At 38.3% G+C, this 18,384-nt stretch overlaps 1 protein-coding gene across 2 annotated transcripts in view; it reads left to right on the top strand.

The window, feature by feature from the left end:
- Positions 1 to 18,384, top strand: part of ankfn1 (ankyrin repeat and fibronectin type III domain containing 1) — a 148,441-nt gene that overhangs the window by 113,799 nt on the left and 16,258 nt on the right. For both annotated transcript variants that reach the window (XM_059324571.1, XM_059324570.1), the window contains exons 13-21: positions 1,297 to 1,387; positions 3,068 to 3,175; positions 8,448 to 8,547; positions 8,817 to 8,949; positions 9,815 to 9,931; positions 11,047 to 11,262; positions 12,093 to 12,259; positions 15,992 to 16,145; positions 17,101 to 17,269. In XM_059324571.1, the coding sequence (XP_059180554.1) occupies positions 1,297 to 1,387; positions 3,068 to 3,175; positions 8,448 to 8,547; positions 8,817 to 8,949; positions 9,815 to 9,931; positions 11,047 to 11,262; positions 12,093 to 12,259; positions 15,992 to 16,145; positions 17,101 to 17,269 (1,255 nt within the window). The remainder of the gene's footprint in view (positions 1 to 1,296; positions 1,388 to 3,067; positions 3,176 to 8,447; positions 8,548 to 8,816; positions 8,950 to 9,814; positions 9,932 to 11,046; positions 11,263 to 12,092; positions 12,260 to 15,991; positions 16,146 to 17,100; positions 17,270 to 18,384) is intronic.

Genomic DNA, 18,384 nt, shown 5'->3' with positions numbered 1-18,384 from the left:
CGGCTGTTCTTGCATTCAGGCTGATTGTGACAAGCGTAGACCGCCCTCTGTCAGAGCTGTGAATGGTTTGAATTTCCAATTGAAGTGCAAAATTGCTCACACCTGGGGGTTGTTCCCAACCCTAGATGGCCACTTAATTGCTCACTTGCCCTCACAGAGATGAATTCTTCAGAATTCAGAAAGGAATGCAGATTTAGGCTAATCACAGAAAATATTCAGAGAGATTCAGACCGCCCCAGCTGAAAAACTCTTACTGCCCAGTCAGTATAGGTTTTTAGTGAATTCTGTATATGTTGCCAGTATATACTTCACTTCTCTCAACGCAACCATAGGACTTTTGCCCGAATTGGGTAGACGAAACTCTGATATTTAAAGGGAGCAGCCTTGTTTTTGGATCCCGCCCTCTGCCAGAGCTGTGAATGGTTGGAATTTCCAATTGAAGTGCAAAATTGCTCACACCTGGGGGTTGTTTCCAACCCTAGATGGCTACTTAATTGCTCACTTGCCCTCATAGAGATGAATTTTTCAGAATTCAGAAAGGAATGCAGATTTAGGCTAATCACAGAAAATATTCAGAGATTCAGACCGCCCCAGCTGAAAAACTCTTACTGCAAATGTGAACCCAGGTTGCAAATATACACAAAACACACAAGACACAATCCTACAACTGAAAGACACAAAACATCTTTAAATGACACAAAATTACAACAAAAAGACACAAAATGAAAACAAAAATAGAAAGCAAAAAACACACCACAAGGAGACACAAGCTACCATCAAAAGGTGTAAAATGATGACAAAAAGACCATGAAGACAAAACAACTACAAAAACACAGATAAAAAGACACAAACCAAGTATAAAAAGAGACAAAATGACAACAAAAAGACACAGGATGACATACAAAAAAAACACCACAAAAAGACACAAAACAAGAAAAAATATGCAAAAAGACAAAACAACGACAAAAAGACGCAGAATGTCCATAAAAAGAAAAAACACCTCAAAAAGAAAAAACACCTATAAAAAGACACAAAACGTCTATAAAAAGATGCAAAAAGACACAAGACAAAAAAAAACACCTACAAATGGACAAAATGACAAGAAAAAAACAAAAAGACAAAACATCTAATAAGACACTTAAACACCTATAGAAAGAGACAAAACTATGGCATGGAGTTTTAAGCCAGTCCTTCAGAGGGAAGCTGACAGCAGAGCTCCACACTGCTTCGTTTTTATACTGTGAAGTCATCAAGTCATGTGTCAGATTAACGCGCTGTTCTGTGTTTTTGTTTCAGGGTCGTCTGTACTACGTGAGAGTGTTGGCCTATAACATGAAGGGCTGGGGTCCTCCTACCTCCTCCCTCCCTCCATCTGCTGCTCCCTCCAGTGAGTTCACCTTACACTCTTTAATCCTGATACTCTCATTTAATACAGCAGTTTAAAACATCTCTGTAGGTCGAAACGTGTTATGATAACGTGATAGAGGGAAACAGGAAACTAAACAAACAAAAAAAATCAATCAAAATAGATATAACAATAATAACAGTAATTTATTTTTTAAATTACAAATGACAAGTAATGTCCTGTATATTTGTGTTTTCTTAATTATTTTATCTGTTGTTTTATTATTTTTTTTATCTTTTCTTTGAGCTGTTTTATTTCTTTGTTTGTGACACACTTTGTTACGGCAGCTTTTAAAGCTGTCTTTCTCATTTCACTGTCTGCATATTGTTCATGGTATTTACCATTCATTTTGAACATTTTGATAATCACTTCAGCTTAACTGGCGAACCTCGCTTAAGCTCAGACACTAAACAAGTGGTTAGCGGTAGGAAAATGATCAAAAATGCTAGAAAACATTATATACAAAAATGAACTGTAAAATGAACAACTATATACAATACGTACAGAGCTCACTAAAAGAAAGAAAAACAGAAATGGACAGCACCTGAATGCTGATAAGTTAGCGAGTTCACTCTGTAGGTGAGCTCGGTGGTCAGCAGTAAACACTGAATCATCTGGATGTTCTCCGCTCGGGAACATCGGTTCTGTCTCTCCGTCACGACTCGCTTTCTCTCTGCACATTCAAGTACTTTAGCCTTGGGCTGAGTGTGTATGTGTGTTTTTGACACATTTGTCTGGCTTTGAAAGGATGTGTGTGTGTGTGTGTGTGTGTGTGTGTGTGTGTGTGTGTGTGTGTGTGTGTGTGTGTGCGTACGTTTGTTTGTGTGTGTGTGTGCATATGTCAGCTTTTGCATGATTTAAAAAGGAAGGGAGACATCCAAAACATGATTACTCCTTTTAGGCTCGCCTCCATCTGCGTTCTTTTTGGGTTTTTTTTTAAAAATGAAAACACCAACGCATGTTACCACAGTTAGCTATGAATGTCAGTGCTAGCTGTGCTAAGTTGGAAATCACAGCACAGAATGTCCTGTTGTGGACTGTGGGTTAGTTCAGATCAGAAAGTCACACAATAACACAAACAAACACACCAAACCATCATCTGAGAGGTAAAACTACTGTTTTTATTAATGGAGTCTGGGGGCTTTGAAGCGATCATAGATAACAGCCTTAGTTCCTGTCAGAAAGAGCTGTCTGACAGCAAGGTAAAGAGGAGGAAGTATTATAAATGTAACATACACTAACTGATATAAAAAAATTTTAAGGTGACAAAAATGTGTTTATCTGCAGCCCCTGTCCACAGCAACACATATCACTCTCTTCAAAGCCACCAGACTCCTTTGACAAAAGCAGTAATTTTACCTGTTGTTTAAAGAAGTGCACATTTCCAATAGCCGCACTGTACTATGAATACTGTCAGTATCAACACTGCGATGCTAATAGACATACAGACCAAAAACAACTGCAAACAAACAAAGAGATGACTGAAGAGACACAACCAACCACAATGAGACACAAAACGACTACAAAGATGCAGAAATTGACTGCAATCAGACAACAAGGGAAACAAAACGATGGTAAGACTGTAGAAAACAGAAAAGGAGCTTTTTTTAGCGTCTCATTGAGGACGTCGTCTCAAAGTTTGTCCTCTGGTCGTGTGTTCAGATTGGAGGGAGAGCGACGGCCGGGAGCCCAGGAGGAGGGGCCACATTGAGGCCATGGAGCGTCTGCTGCAGCAGGTCCGAGCTACGCACACACACTACTGCTGCGGAGGTGAGTGTGTCTGAACACACACAGGAAAGGGCTAGATGTATTTTCACGAAAATGTTGCCATATCAAAGTTGTCCCAGATTTTTTATTTATTTAATTAAATTATTTTTTTTTATTTTATTCATTATTCTTTCTTTTATTTATTTGACTTTATGCCTCCCCACCGTGCTGCAGAATAGCTTATAAACCCCGCCCCCTAGTGGCAGGCTGCAGTATAGCTTATAAACCCCGCCCCCTAGTGGTGGCAGGCTGCAGTATAGCTTATAAACCCCGCCCCCTAGTGGTGGCAGGCTGCAGTATAGCTTATAAACCCCGCCCCCTAGTGGTGGCAGGCTGCAGTATAGCTTATAAACCCCGCCCCCTGGTGGCAGGCTGCAGTATAGCTTATAAACCCCGCCCCCTAGTGGTGGCAGGCTGCAGTATAGCTTATAAACCCTGCCCCCTGGTGGCAGGCTGCAGTATAGCTTATAAACCCCGCCTCCTAGTGGCAGGCTGCAGTATAGCTTATAAACCCCACCCCCTGGTGGCAGGCTGCAGTATAGCTTATAAACCCCGCCTCCTAGTGGCAGGCTGCAGTATAGCTTATAAACCCCGCCCCCTGGTGGCAGGCTGCAGTATAGCTTATAAACCCCGCCCCCTAGTGGTGGCAGGCTGCAGTAAAGGGTATAAACCCCGCCCCCTGTAGAACATGATTTGTAGACCAGGATGTCTCTGCACCACTACAGTAAGATTTGACACATATTTTGCCTTTAACAAATCCTGCACCTGTGATTTGGATATTGCACTGGTGCATATTCCAATTTTCCAGTTTGATAAAAATCTGGTTGGTAATATGCACCTAAAATTCTGCCTCCACCTGGCACATTTCAGTGTAAGCTTATGATGATATAAGAGTCTAAATCGTGTTGAAAACGAAACCTTGAACAAACACAAAGTTTGTAGAACGGATAAAAAGAATCTGAAAGCTTGTGGCAGAAATATATCTTTAAAAACTGTCTTCTTCAGATCTCTTTTGTCCCTCACGAATACTTCCCCCGACTCCCAGTGTGAATGGCACTGTGAGGTGAAGGTGAGGTGGAAGAATAAAGACGTTCAGTCTCTTACGTAAGTGTCATAGTTTGATCAGAAGATTTAGTTTCTATTTGCATTTGTTTAGTGTGAAGACCTCGAATCAAACAGCCGTCAGTCATAATCCCTGAACACATCGCTGATTGGATGAGCTCAACTTTATTCTGAAACCTGTGATTCACCAGAATACCACCTGAGTGGGTGTTTGGTCTCTGTCTGTCTCCGTAGCTGCTAAAAGCTCCACAATTTTCACCAGATGCTCTTTGACTGTGTCTGTGTCTCTACAGTTTACCTGAACACAGTGTTTTTCTGATACTGTTACATTTTCCTTGCGGTGTTCTTGTTTTTCACCTCTCTGAGGTGATACTAGCATTAATCAACAATATTATCTGGATACAAGCGACGTTTGTCCAAAGTAAAATAAATGTACAAACAGCTTTAGGTCACATTTTACTCACTGTGTCCTCATTTTTCTCAGCAGTATTTAGAATATATATAAAATATAGATATCCTACAATTGTGGCTAGAAGTGGGAACAACTCAAAAATGTCTTTTGTGCAGAATAATACAGTTATAATGACATAAATCATAAAAAATAATAATAATAATTGGAGTAATATGGGATCCATAAATTCAACACTTTCCCAAGTGCTCACAAGTGTAAAAAATGTTTGATCCAAATATTCTAAATATTAAACTATTACCATGTTTCCAGTATATGCTGTCCTCTCCTCTCTGCTCTGTGTAAACATATTTTCAGTGAATATTTGCCACATGAACGAGGATCTGGTTAGTGCAAAGGATTTATTTTAGACATGTTCTAAATGACATATTTAGAATAAAGTGATTTTGACAGAAATATCCCAATTTAAAGCTTCATTTTGTTTAGTAATTCTAACAGAAACTTACATCACACATGATCTGTAAGAGGACCGTCTGTAAAGTTCAAACTCTGACCATACTATATACTTTTTGAACCTCTCAGCAGGTTTTGATGTTCAGAGCAAGAGAGCACCATTTCCATGTAGAGACACAAACTTAAAGCGGCAGCTCAGACGGAAGATCTCTCCATGTTTCCAGCCTCTGTTGTCCTCTCCTCTCTGCTCTGTGTAAACAGCCTGCAGTCCTTCATGGCTCCACAGTCTCGCTGAGGAGAAACTATTTCAAGTTTTTACACCATCTGGTTAATGATAACAGCTGATTGTTGGACACATTTTAAATTAAATATCATTTAAGCTCAGACTGAAGTATTCGTCACACAGGATTCATGCAAGCACTATCAGAAAGTTGTACAGTAATTTCTGTTTTCAAAGTTGTAATAATAATAATAATGTTTCTAAGTTGATGACTAAATTTCTTCTCCAGCTTGACTCCAAAACATTACACAAGCATACCTGCGGCAGGGAGAGCCTCTCTCTCTCTCTCTCTCTCTCACACACACACACACACACACACACACTCTGTCCTTGTTATTTCAGTAACAGGTTGAGGTTCTCCGGCTGTAAAAAGTCTCAGTGTGTCTGCGGCGCTGGAGGCTAACCGGCTCTGACAGGTGGATAATGTGACAGCAGCGCGGCGGCCTACTGTGCTGCGCCTCACGTCACTCTGAATAAATAAAGAAATGAAAAACACAAGCGGAGCTGATTAATGAGGAGAAAGAAGTTTCAGTTCAGTCTGAACTGTTCGTGTTTGTTCTCATCCGTCGTTCATGCTGTTATTAATGTATGTTACCTAATTACTCTTCTCATGTAAATAAAACTGATTTAAAATAAGCGTTCATATAGCTACCTGGCAGAGCATCACTGTACTGAGACTTAAAAATTAAATATAAATTAAAATTAAGTTTGTTTATCAATTGAGCAATAAAAAAAATTGTTGATGTGAGCTAATCCTAGTTTTGTAAGGTCAAAAGTTTCTAACAAAAAGTCATATTTTTGCTGCATAGTTGTTTCAAAACCTGATGAAACACTCCGGTTACAGTTTAGGGTTAGGGTTTAGTATTTTAAACGCCTGAAACAACTTTTCAAAAAAGTACAAGTACGTTTACGGTATACTAAGCTCAAACTTTACGATGTGGAACAGGTCTTTATGCTTTCTTCAAAGCCACCAGACTCCATTGAAAAAAACAGCAATTTTACCCGAGATAATCTTCCTTACTGCTTTTTGCTAAGACTGAAAGGGCATTTCCACTTCAAAAACCTAGAAAACAATGCCGCTCTGGTCTTAACAACAAGATCCACCACATTATACAGCATCTATAGGGGAACACACACACACACACACACACACACACACACACACACACACACACAATAAAGTAAGATATTCAGGCTATTAAATGAGCTCTTTGCTCTACAGTGCTGGTTTTGTACCTGAACACTGATTAATCTCACATTTATTTTTGGCTCTCTCTCACATACACACACACACACACACACACACACACACACACACGGTGGGTGTACATTACAGCTGGGATAATGACTAATTGAGCATGTACTCCAAACATAAATTCAAACACACACATTAATGACTCTTGTAGTTATTCTGCACAGCGCTGACAAATCCTCTGAAAAACATCTCGACTGTTTGTGTATGCGTGTGTGCGTGTGTGTGTTGGCAGTGACCTCAGTGACATCATAGCTGTTGACTCTGACTCGGTTGAGTGACTGTGGGTTTTTTTCACCACACACACACACACACACACACACTGTGTTTGTTCTCAGAGCTGGACTGAATCTCTCTGTTCCTCGTCCACTCGACTTGCTGAGAAAATCACAGCTACATGTTCAGATACTGCCGGGGCAAAAATCGAGAGCTTCATGAAAGGACAAAATAGTTTTAGAAATTATAAAGTCAAAGGTGAAATCACTTTTCGCCATACAATTGCCAAAAATACAGAAATCTGCAAAATGTCAAGATTTTTAAACCAAATCACAGCATGTATTTTTTCTGTTTTGTTCCTCAAGATCTTGGTGTCTTAAAATGGGATTCTGGAGGGAGTTTTGACCATTTTTATCAATTCTCGACAAAAAAAGGCAAAAAATTTGGCATGAAAATGGACTTCATATACTCCTATCATAAAGTTCTAATCCATTATACACTTGAAACATTTTAATGAATTGCTTAGTAAACACAGTGCCAAGCTGCATCTCAGATTATTGTTCAGGTTCCAGCTTTCAGATGATGTAAACCACTTCTATGTGACATCTACCGTTGACCTATGTCTCCCCCTAAAGATCTACTGCCCACCAACGCCAGTTATCTATGAATGGAAGAAAACACAAGGGGTTTTGATAAAATTACGACATAAATGTGTTATATAAATTGATAATGAAAGGGAACCCAGTATGGGCCCCTGTGGGACACCACAGGGGCCCATACTGGGTGAGGGCTGAGGGTTTAATTTCTAGCTTTTTAAATATAAACAAATTAAGTCCCACATGTTCTTTCTTTTTATCTTCTGTATTTATTATTTTGTGAAGATTTTGATGTTTCCCAGAGAAACAATCTGATTGACTTTGGTGACCTCTGGACTCTTCCTCTAAAATGTTCTCCTGTATGTTCAAGTCCTCTACTCCTCCTCCTCCTCCTCCTCCTCCTCCTCCTCCTCCTCCTCCTCCTCCTACTACTACTACTACTACGTCTCCATCCTGTTCTCCGTTTGTCCGGTGGCTTGTTTGTTTCCAACATGTTTGTGAGCGTCAGACGTCTGCCGTCTGTTTACAGGATGGTCATTATGTGACGCTTAAATTAGCCGGAGTAGAAAGGGGCGCTGCGGTCTGGAGATTGGCATCGCTGAGCGGCCGGCCACCATCCTCGCTAGGCCGGAGGGAGAGACAGAGGATAGAGAGGGGGGCTGTAGAGATAGACAGCCGAACGAATGAACGAGAGATAAGATAACGTTCAGTCAGAGTAACATGGGAGAGTGACTCGACCCTGCTGACCTCATAAACGCACAGAAACACTCACACACACGTTTGTTTCTGTTTCTCAATCTTTGTGCACAAAATCTCACTTTTAAAGATTAAAACTAGGAAATAAATGTCAAGAAGAGTTTAGCCTCTCACCATTTTCAAATCCATCAGAAGAAGCAAGATCTGTAAAGGTTACACTTTAAAAATTGAAGCATGCAGGACGTAACCCTGACTTAAAACTGATCAATAAAAGCAGAAAGTAGATGTTTTTCTTCTTCTCTTTTCTTCAGACACCTCAAAGCTCCAGAACCCAAGCAGGAAGCAGTCGGTCTCCAGAAGTCTGAAACATCTTTTTAACTCCTCCAACAAGTTTGTGAAAACACTGAAAAGGTTTGAAACTTTCTCTCATGTTCACATTTAAATTGTTAACATTTCTGTTTAAATCTTAAGATCTAGTTTCAATCTAAATAGAGTTTGTAATTTTTTCGCCCACTGAAAGTCTAAAGACATAAATACATGAAACAAGAAGCAGAGAATGTATACTGAGAAACTAATCCACACAGCAGCACACGCACATCCTGTTAGTGACAGGAAGTGGCTTTTTGGAGGTTAATATATTAGGTAGCCTTCCCATGATGCACTGCAATGTGTGTCTGCAGGGGGATCTACCTGGCCGCTGTCTTCTACCATAAGGACAGTCTGCTGGTGACGGCAGAGGACCAGATCCCCATCGTGGAGGTGGATGACTCGTACAGCAGCTCCCTGATGCAGGACTTCCTCTGGTTCACCAAGGTAACAGTTTTTTTACCCAGCATGCAAAGCAGAGCGTCAACTTTTTATGAATTAGTTTTCGTTGATACTTTCCTCTTATCGATTTGGTTCTATCTATCTATCTATCTATCTATCTATCTATCTATCTATCTATCTATCTATCTATCTATCTATCTATCTATCTGTCTGTCTGTCTGTCTGTCTGTCTGTCTGCCTGCCTGCCTGCCTGTCTGCCTGCCTGCCTGCCTGCCTGCCTGCCTGTCTGTCTGTCTGTCTGTCTGTCTGTCTATCCATCCATCCATCCATCCATCCATTTTTATTTAAATAGTGAGCATTGACTGACACTGAACATACCGAATTGATATTTATTTAGCAATTTATTGTGTTTTTATTTATTCTCTATTTTCTCTGTTATCATTCCTAGAATTGGTTTGGTAATGTAATTTATTATATGTATAATATATACTAATTTATAGCAATGTCATATATTAGACATCGGTGCAATATCTATATAAAAAGGTCTGTTTTCCTGCCGCCGTTGTTAAGTTCAGTTTAAATAGGTGAAGCTGGTGTAACAGACTCCGACACAGCAGAATCTCTCTTTCCACACCTGTTGAATAAACAACATGCAGCCTGTTAATCAGACACTTTGGTTGGAAGGTGTCTTTTCACTTGTGATGGAGCTGTTAATCGAGACACTCGACGCTGTCACTTCCTCTCAATGTTGATCAGCTGCAGTCTGCTGTTCTCTGCAGTAATCAGCTGTTTTATATCCGACCTGCTGCCCCCGAACACATCGCACAAATAAAAGCACATTGTTTCACAAAGCTGCAGTTTATTGACTCTGTCTCTCTCCGTCTCTCTTTCTGTCTTTGTGTCCCTGCAGCTGTCCTGCATGTGGGAGGACGTCCGGTGGCTGAGACAGAGTATGTCCGTGTCCATGTCGTCGTCCTCCACCCTGCAGGCACGACACAAGATGCTCACTGCCGCCGGCCAGCTGCAGGTCAGCTCCCGAAACATCCGAGACATGAAACTGAAAGTGACGTCATGCAGCATTTTAAACTTGCACTTAGTCACAGATTCACATTTGATTTATTTCAAAGTCATTTATTCCGTTTGTTCTGTTTTTCGTGTGCTTTTCAGTTGCAGAGACAGACTGTGTGACATGTTCTCTAAATCTTTCTAAAAAAAGTAAAACACATTATGATAACCTGATATCTATGAAGAAGTAATTTAATACGTTTCAGCTCATAAATTGATTTTATATCAGTATATGTATCTGTTTGATTTTTTGACTTAAAACATAAAAGAATACAGCTTTAATCAGTGAAAAATCTTTGTAAAATAGTTTGTAATATCATAAAAATGTTAACAGGTTTAATATCTGCAAGGGAGCTTTCAACACAGCAAATAAAAAAGTAAAAATAGAAAATACTAATCATGATAATATATATATATATATATATATATATATATATATATATATTTATTTATTTTTTTTCCCTATTTGCAACTTTATGAATACAAAATATTCATGAATAGAAATGATTAAAACATAGAAATATGTAAAAATATATATTTATTAAAAATAAAATGAAACTATTATTTCATACTTTGGAAATAAAATAAATAACTTACACACTAACTTTTAATACATAAAAATAATACAAATTCAAATATATTTAAAATAATAAATAAAATATATATTTTTAAATAATTAGAATAATAATAATAATAATAATAATAATAATAATAAAAAAGAGACCAATATGTCATGCTTTGCAAATAAACAAATAAATAAATAACAGTAAATATACATAAAATATATTAAAAATTAAATATAATACTGATTATTAAATAATTAATTATTTTTAAAAAAATAAAATAAAATGATTATAAATTAATCCATTTGCAAAAAAAATGTGAATGTATTATATGTATTTAAAATAATAATAAAAACAAACTATTATACTGATAAAATAATAAGTGAATATAAATAATAAGAATAAATATATATTTCTGAAAAAATAATAAATACTTAACTAATTATATATATATCATTTTAATATTATAATCTTGTAACATGTAAAAGTGTGTATTTACCTGCTGGTCCTGCAGAATCTCCTGGGGACTCACAACCTGGGCCGTGTCCACTACGAGCCCATCAAAGATCGCCACGGCAACGTGCTGCTGGTGACCATCCGCGACACGGAGAGCCAGCACTCGCTGTTCAGCGGGAAATGGATGCAGGTGACCAAACTTCAGAGCCAGAGGAAGTCACTGTCCACGCCAGAGGAACCGTACGCCCTCGACATCCTCATCATCACCATACAGGTGACACATATACACATTTGTATTATTATTATTATTATTATTATTATTATTATTATTATTATAAATAAAGATATTTCTTACAAAATGTAACTCAATTATTAGATTTTTTTTTTTTTTACAAATTTTGTTAAATGAAATCTTTTAGAATATTGACGACAAAAGCTCCCAAAAACAAACATAAATAAATGTTTTTTTATATATTCATCAAGTTTTAAATTTATTTATTTTTAATTTATTTGTTTTTGTTTTTATTTTAAATTGTTTTATTTATATACTTTTGCATGTTTTTTTAATTCATTTTAAGTGTATTTATTTTTGCATTTATTTTAAATGCATTTATTTATTTATTTATTTTACTTACGTATCTTACTTCTTTCCTCTTGTACGGTTATATTCTGTCTATTTATCTTCTTTGAGTTAACAATTAATTAAGAATAATTTTATCTGATGCTTGAAACAAGTTTGAGCCTAAACCGACACACGTTTTATTTCGGGTCCTTAAAAAGTCATGGAAAAGTTTTGAAATTTTGTCCATGAAAATGTGTTTGCTGCTGAATTATTGTTTTCCCTCCAATTTATTTCGTTATATAACGTATTTATTTCTGTATTTTTCTATGTGTTTTTTATGTGTCATCTTTCTCTTAATCCTCTTGACACACAAACAAACCTTTATCCTGAGTAATAATGAGTAATTATTTCATTATTATTCATCGTGTCTTGTACAATCGTATAGTTTTCCCAGTAGGAAATATACAGACACTAGTGTTGTTGTTCTGCTGCAACAAACAGACATTTATTGTCCCTGTCCTCTGTGTGTCTCTGTCCTGCAGGACATCTTGGCGTACCAGCGGCGCAGCACACACCGCCTCGCCCCGGGACTCTACCTGGGCTACCTGAAGCTCAGCAGCTCCGTGGACCAGATCAGAGTCCTGGTGTCCCAGCGGACCCCAAACATGCTCTGTCACACCCGCATACGAGACAACGCCAACGTGTCCAGGTACAGAAACACACACACACACACACACACACACACACAAACAAACAAATCCATGAGTCATGTTCTGCATAACCAGGAGAAGACAAAAGGTTTTAGTTTCATAATTTTAATAATATTAAAAGATAAAAATAAAGCCACAAAACAGCTCATTGCTGCAGCGTCTGAGTGGGCAGATGGAGTCGTGACGGAGAGATTCAAGTGAAGAGGACAAAACGTTCACATGATTCACTGCTGAAGGAAGCACAATGTTCACAAAGTCTCATACTCTCTGTCTCACGTTTCTATCCTGATTATTATTTTTCAGGCACTTTACAACAACACGGAAGCTGCAGCTCCCAGTTTCAGCTCATGGTTTATCTGTTTGACTACAACTTTACTGTTCTAGTTCACTGTCCGTGTCAAGTGGCCCTCACTCTTGTTAGGTTTAAACTGCAGCTTCCTTCATTTGAAAAGGCAGCTTGCTGCAGAAGATTGGACTGGAATTCACTCAATGACCAAAGGCGTGATTCCCCTGAGTACTTTCTGAGTACTTTTTGGAAAGCGGCTTAGTTTTTTGGCTCCGCCTACTGGTTAGTTCCCCATGGCCTCTGTTCCCATACAGGTACCTTTGTAGCTGCTAACCAACGGAGTTCGAATGTGACAACAGACCGACGTGGCAAGCAGTGTTGCCAACCTAGCAACTTTGTCTCTATATTTAGCAACTATTCAGACTCTTTTTCAAAAAAGCGACTAGCAGCAAATCTAGCGACTTATTCTGGTGTTATTGGAGACTTTTGGAGACTCGTTCCTACTCTTCTTAACGAGTAGCAGGCGCCGTCCCAAAGCACTGAGAAGCGGCCCAGTCCTACCGCAGCAGTCTCTCCCAGCTGCAGTCAGCAGAGCAGGAGCTGTTAACCCTTCAGCGTCCAGTTTGCACCAGTCTGCAAATAAATCAAGCATGCGCGAAATCGCAGCTCAGTAGCAGCTCAGAAAAGTACCTACCAGAGGCAAACACCCCTTGAGCCGCTAACCAGTGAAGTTGGGCGGATTTTGGACAGATCCTCTCTCCCAAGCCACACCCATAGCAGCTCACTAGAGGGAAAAGTACCTAATGGAAAGGCGCCTTGAGATTCAGCTTTCTTTCTTTTCTCTCTTTTATTTTGAAAGTTTCCAAAGCCAATCACAGGTGAAAAACCTTAAACACAAACACAAATAGAAGGTCAAGAAAAATGTAACCCAAGAAACCATAATCAATCAATATAACTCAAAATAAATACTTGATTTCAGGCTAGTTTTTTAGAGAAAAAACTGTTGAAAAGCAGCTGTACACTAAGATTAAGATTCAGTTTTGCACCCACACACTGAAACAGAGAGCAGTGAATTTGTACAAACCAGTCAACACACCATGCTTAGAAGCAGTGGGCAGCACATTTCTGTACCCGGGGAGTATTTGGTGGTTAGGTGCCTTGCTCAATGACACTTCAGTCCCTGACCTGTCAGTCCTGGTGATTCGAACCGGCAACCTTCCGGTTACAAACCGATTCTCCGCGATCTGCCCATGAGTTGATGAAGACCAAAAACACTTAAAACAGAGAGAATATTGCACTGACAAAAAAATCTGTTATTGTTGGTTCAAGTCTGGTTCGTCAACCTGTAAAGTTCGTAAAGTCTACGACAGATTGTGTTCGTAGAATGATGAATCTCCTGCGGAGTCGAAAGAGATTTTTGCATCCGATGTTATTTGTTCATGTGTCAATGAATAAATGTTTCCTTTAGTCGTCAAAGCAACATGACATAGATATTTCAGTTGCTTTCACTTCTAAAGTCTAGTGGATTCATAGTTTGAAGGCTGTTGTTTTTGTGTGCTGTTGTCTGACCTTTACTTCATTGCTACACTACGTCTGTCCACGAGACATTTTCCAAGCCTGTTACTACCTTGCCTGGTGTTGAGACTCAAGCAAACTAATCCCAGAATGCATTGTGTTTTGGCTTGCTTCCTTGCTCTAGTTTGGACTGCTGTCTGACCTGCAGCGAACCAAACTCAGGTGCACTTGGAAGCAAAGCGAGACCCTCATTTTTTAGCGGACCTGAGTTCTGTTCTTTGGTCCGCACAAGAGTTGGTTTGAGAATTCAGATCTGATAAAAAGCACCGGAGTTCGTTTCAAGCAGACCAAACAGCTCAGGTGAAAATGCCCCCAAAATGTCTGAGACTGTCAAACCTTCACACTGTGATAAGATGTTTTGAAGTGGAGGACAGTTTTAATGAATGTGCTTCTGTTCCTACAAACGGTCTAAAGACCGCTAATTTCACTGTAACTGTGTGGCTGTTAGTGTGATCTTAGTTAATTGGACTGTTTTTCCATTGAGGTTCATTTGACTAAAAAGTGGGCAATTTTGCACCGTTTTTCCTCTTTTAAATATATCCAGACAGCTCAGGAGCACAGTTTGAGTTGCATTTCACTCACTGTGGGTGCTTTGAGAATGAAACGTTTATTTTTGTCTTATTTGTGCAGGTTCAATGGCCTCAAAGCTGTGCAGTCCGGTCCTGCATAAGCCTGCTGGTGTTTTATCTGCCGTTGTTTACGTCTCTGAATCTAAAGTTTAGTCCACAGCAACAACTCGTAAAAATAGCTTCTGGAGTTTCAACCTGAAGGAAGGTCTGAGGAATGAGAGCTGTTCATTCAGATCGGCTCACATTTAACAAGGACACGGATCTGCCAGTATAACACTACACAACCACTACACACCGGTGTGTGTGTGTGTGTGTGTGTGTGTGTTTTGTGCTGGATCCAATCTGATTGGCTGTGAGCCGTTTGTGGGCAGGTAAAAGTATCTCTGCTCGTTGGCATCTGTCACAGGAATTTCTGGATGCTGGATGTCACACGTCCACGAGTGTGAGAGGAAAAGTGTGGGCGCGTGTGTGCGTGTTCCTTCCTGACAGTTTTGGTAGAGAAAGAACTCAGAGAATAAACGGGAGCAGGTGAAGGTGTGAACAGAGCCTCAGCAGGTAAAAGATTCCACCTGTTCCACCTGCATCTGTGTGAACACGGACTTTCTGTTCGGTGTTACAAAGATTTAAAAAATTGATGAATTCCAAACCAGAACTTTCTATTACAAGATAAAAATTGTGTGTCATGAATTGAAGTTGCTGAGAGTTTTGTGTTTCCCTAATATTGTTAATTTGATCTTTTTTATGCCAACATATATATTTATTAAAGAAAGCAGATTTAACCCTCGAAACCTGTTGAGTTTGAAAAGTATGTCTTTCTTTTTTTTTTTAAATAACCAAATAAAAACACAATCCATCATAGCAGGAAACTGTGAATACAGGCATTTTCGTTGGAGATTTTAATTTCCTACAGCCTTTGAACGCACCATGTGTGACAAACACTTCTGTGAAAAAATAACCAAAAATATGCTTAAAATTGTGATATTTCTTACATCATCTTCAAAATCACTTTATTCTAAATGTCTTATTTAAAACGTCCTAAAATAAACCGTCTGCACTAACCAGATCCTGTACCAAAAAAAATAACAGTTTCTCCTCAGGGACATTGTGAAGCCATGAATGACTCAGCTGAGACAAATAGTCACGTCACAAAAATACAAAATTAATTATATTGGGGAGGACTTATCTCTGCAGCTGATATCTCAAACACTCGACAATCAAGACTAATAAACATCAATGGAGGAAAAATATGTATTTTTTACTTTATCTGGAGGTGACCTATCCCTTTAAATATCTGTGTCCAGGGAGGAGTGGGACTGGATCCAGACGCTGTCGGCTGCAGGAGAGAAGAGTGAGGAGGCGGAGCCTAGGGCGGAGAGCCACGCCCCTTTACTGTACTACGAGCTGCAGACGTCGATCAAGTCTCTGCTGAAACACCTGAACCTACCTCTGCCCCAGGTACACACACAAACTGTACATTTTAATTTTTTATCTGCCTAAAATGCAAATATAAGACATGCATCACACTGTGGAAGGAAAAATCAGGACTTATATAGAAAGCTATTCCTATATATGTATTATGTATGTATGTTATGTATGTAAATATATTCAAACTTCATTTGTACAGCAACTTTCACACAGGTTAGTGCAGTTCAAAGTGCTTCAGAGATGACTGACCAGTAGATAATGCATAAAATCATTAAAAATGATGAAAATCGAATAAAAATAATAGTAAATGGGGGAAAAATCAACAATCAAACAAAATAATTATAGTAAAACCAAGTGAAATTTAAAAATTAGACAAAAGTCAAAACAAGAATAAATAATAATAATAATAATAATAATAATAATAGTAATAATAATATGCTATAAAATATGAAAAACTAGATAAACTGATAAATAATGAGATAGATAAAATCAAAAAGGTAGGATAAAATGACGTGAAATTACAGATACAATTAAATAAAGTAAAGTTTAATACATTAATTAGATTAAATATATTAGATAAATCAATAAAAATAGTTGAGTAAAGAAACACCTTAGGGCTCGAAGAAGAGTAATTATAGTAAAACCAGGACAAATAAAAACTGGATTACAAAGTAGACAAAAAAACAAATCAAGAATAAAAAATATAATAATAAAAGGAATAAAAGGAAAAAACTGATGAAATCAAAAGGACAGAAAAAAAGATACAGTTAAATAATATAAGGTACAATTTTACGACGTAAATACAATTAGATAAAAAGCAATGGAAAAAATGTCTATAAACGCTTCTTGTTGAAATTCTTGGATGAATAACAAACAGCTGAGCGTGACTCGGTACAACATCACGTTATAGTCAGAAAGTGGTTTGTTTAAAGGCATGTTTATAAGGTGTGTGTGTGTGTGTGTGTGTGTGTGTGTGTGTGTGCAGGCACGTCACTTCCGTCTCTACAGTCAGGAGGTGGTCGAGCTCGGTCACGGCGTCTCCTTCCTGCTGCTGCTGCCGGCGGCCGACGATGTTTGCTCCGCCCCCGGACAGTCCAACCCCTACACCCCGCTGTCAGGGTTCCTCCACCTCCCCCTGCAGATGTTCGAGCTCGGTAACTACACACACACACACACACACACACACACACACACACACACACACACGTCTTTAAATGAGTTCTAGAAGAAGAAGATTACTTTATTAAAAACAACAATGGGGAAATTCAACCTCTGCATTTAACCCATCCTTTTTACACACAAGTGAACACACCATGCAAGGAGCAGTGGGCAGCACATTACTGCGCCCGGGGAGCTGTGCAGGGGGTTAGGTGCCTTGCTCAAGAGCACTTCAGTCAGTTCCAGTTACAAGCCCGATTCCTAACCTCTAGGCCACGGACTAGTTACTTTACAGAAGATGTTTGATGTGCTGATGTTGAATGTTTTCAATAAAGTGAAATTCTCCTCCTTCTTACGTTAAACAAACTCCTTAAAATCAACTATTTACATTTACATTTAGTCATTTAGCAGATGCTTTTATCCAAAGCGACTTACAAGAAGAGTAAAAACAAACAATCAAGGTATAGTGCAATAATAATTAGTGCATCAATAAGTGCTAGCTCCTTTTTATATATTTTATTTGTATTTGTTTCAAATAAAAGTGTTTAATTTTCTGATTCTGATGTGAGGTCCTTAAATGTTTTATTTATTCATTTTTAAAGGCTTAAAGGATTTTAATTTATTAAAAATATTTTTTTTTTTAAAAAGGTTGTCAGGTCTTTAACAAATCATTTTTAGTCCTTTTTTTAAATTTTATTCTTACAGTTTTTTGGATCTTTAACTCAGTTATATATATATTTTTTAAAGATTTTAAGGTTCATAGTTTTTATTTGTTTTTATTTTTTTAAAGGCTGTTATGTTTTTTATTGGTTTATAGATTTTTTAAATAGATTTTTAGGTCCTTAGGTTTTTATTTTTTACTCATTGTTAAAGGTTTTTAGGTCTTAACTGTATTTTTTTGAGATGTTTTTTTTTATCCTAGTTTTTTGTCTGCTTGCTTGTTTGGTTTTAACCCACAACAGCAGTTTTTCTGACCTTTTAAAGATGCATGCTTCAGCTTTCACCATCTCCAGCTGTATAATGCACCGTACACATGAATGCAGTCGTGCTGCAGCTTCATGCAGGACATCTGCACTGACTGAGTGTGTGGAGGTGGACAGACTGAGCTGTG

Source organism: Centropristis striata, chromosome 21 (genome assembly GCF_030273125.1).
Source record: "Centropristis striata isolate RG_2023a ecotype Rhode Island chromosome 21, C.striata_1.0, whole genome shotgun sequence".
NCBI classification, from domain to species: Eukaryota; Metazoa; Chordata; class Actinopteri; order Perciformes; family Serranidae; genus Centropristis; species Centropristis striata.
Note: the sequence above shows the minus strand (reverse complement) of the source record. Positions and strands in the feature narration are given on the sequence as shown.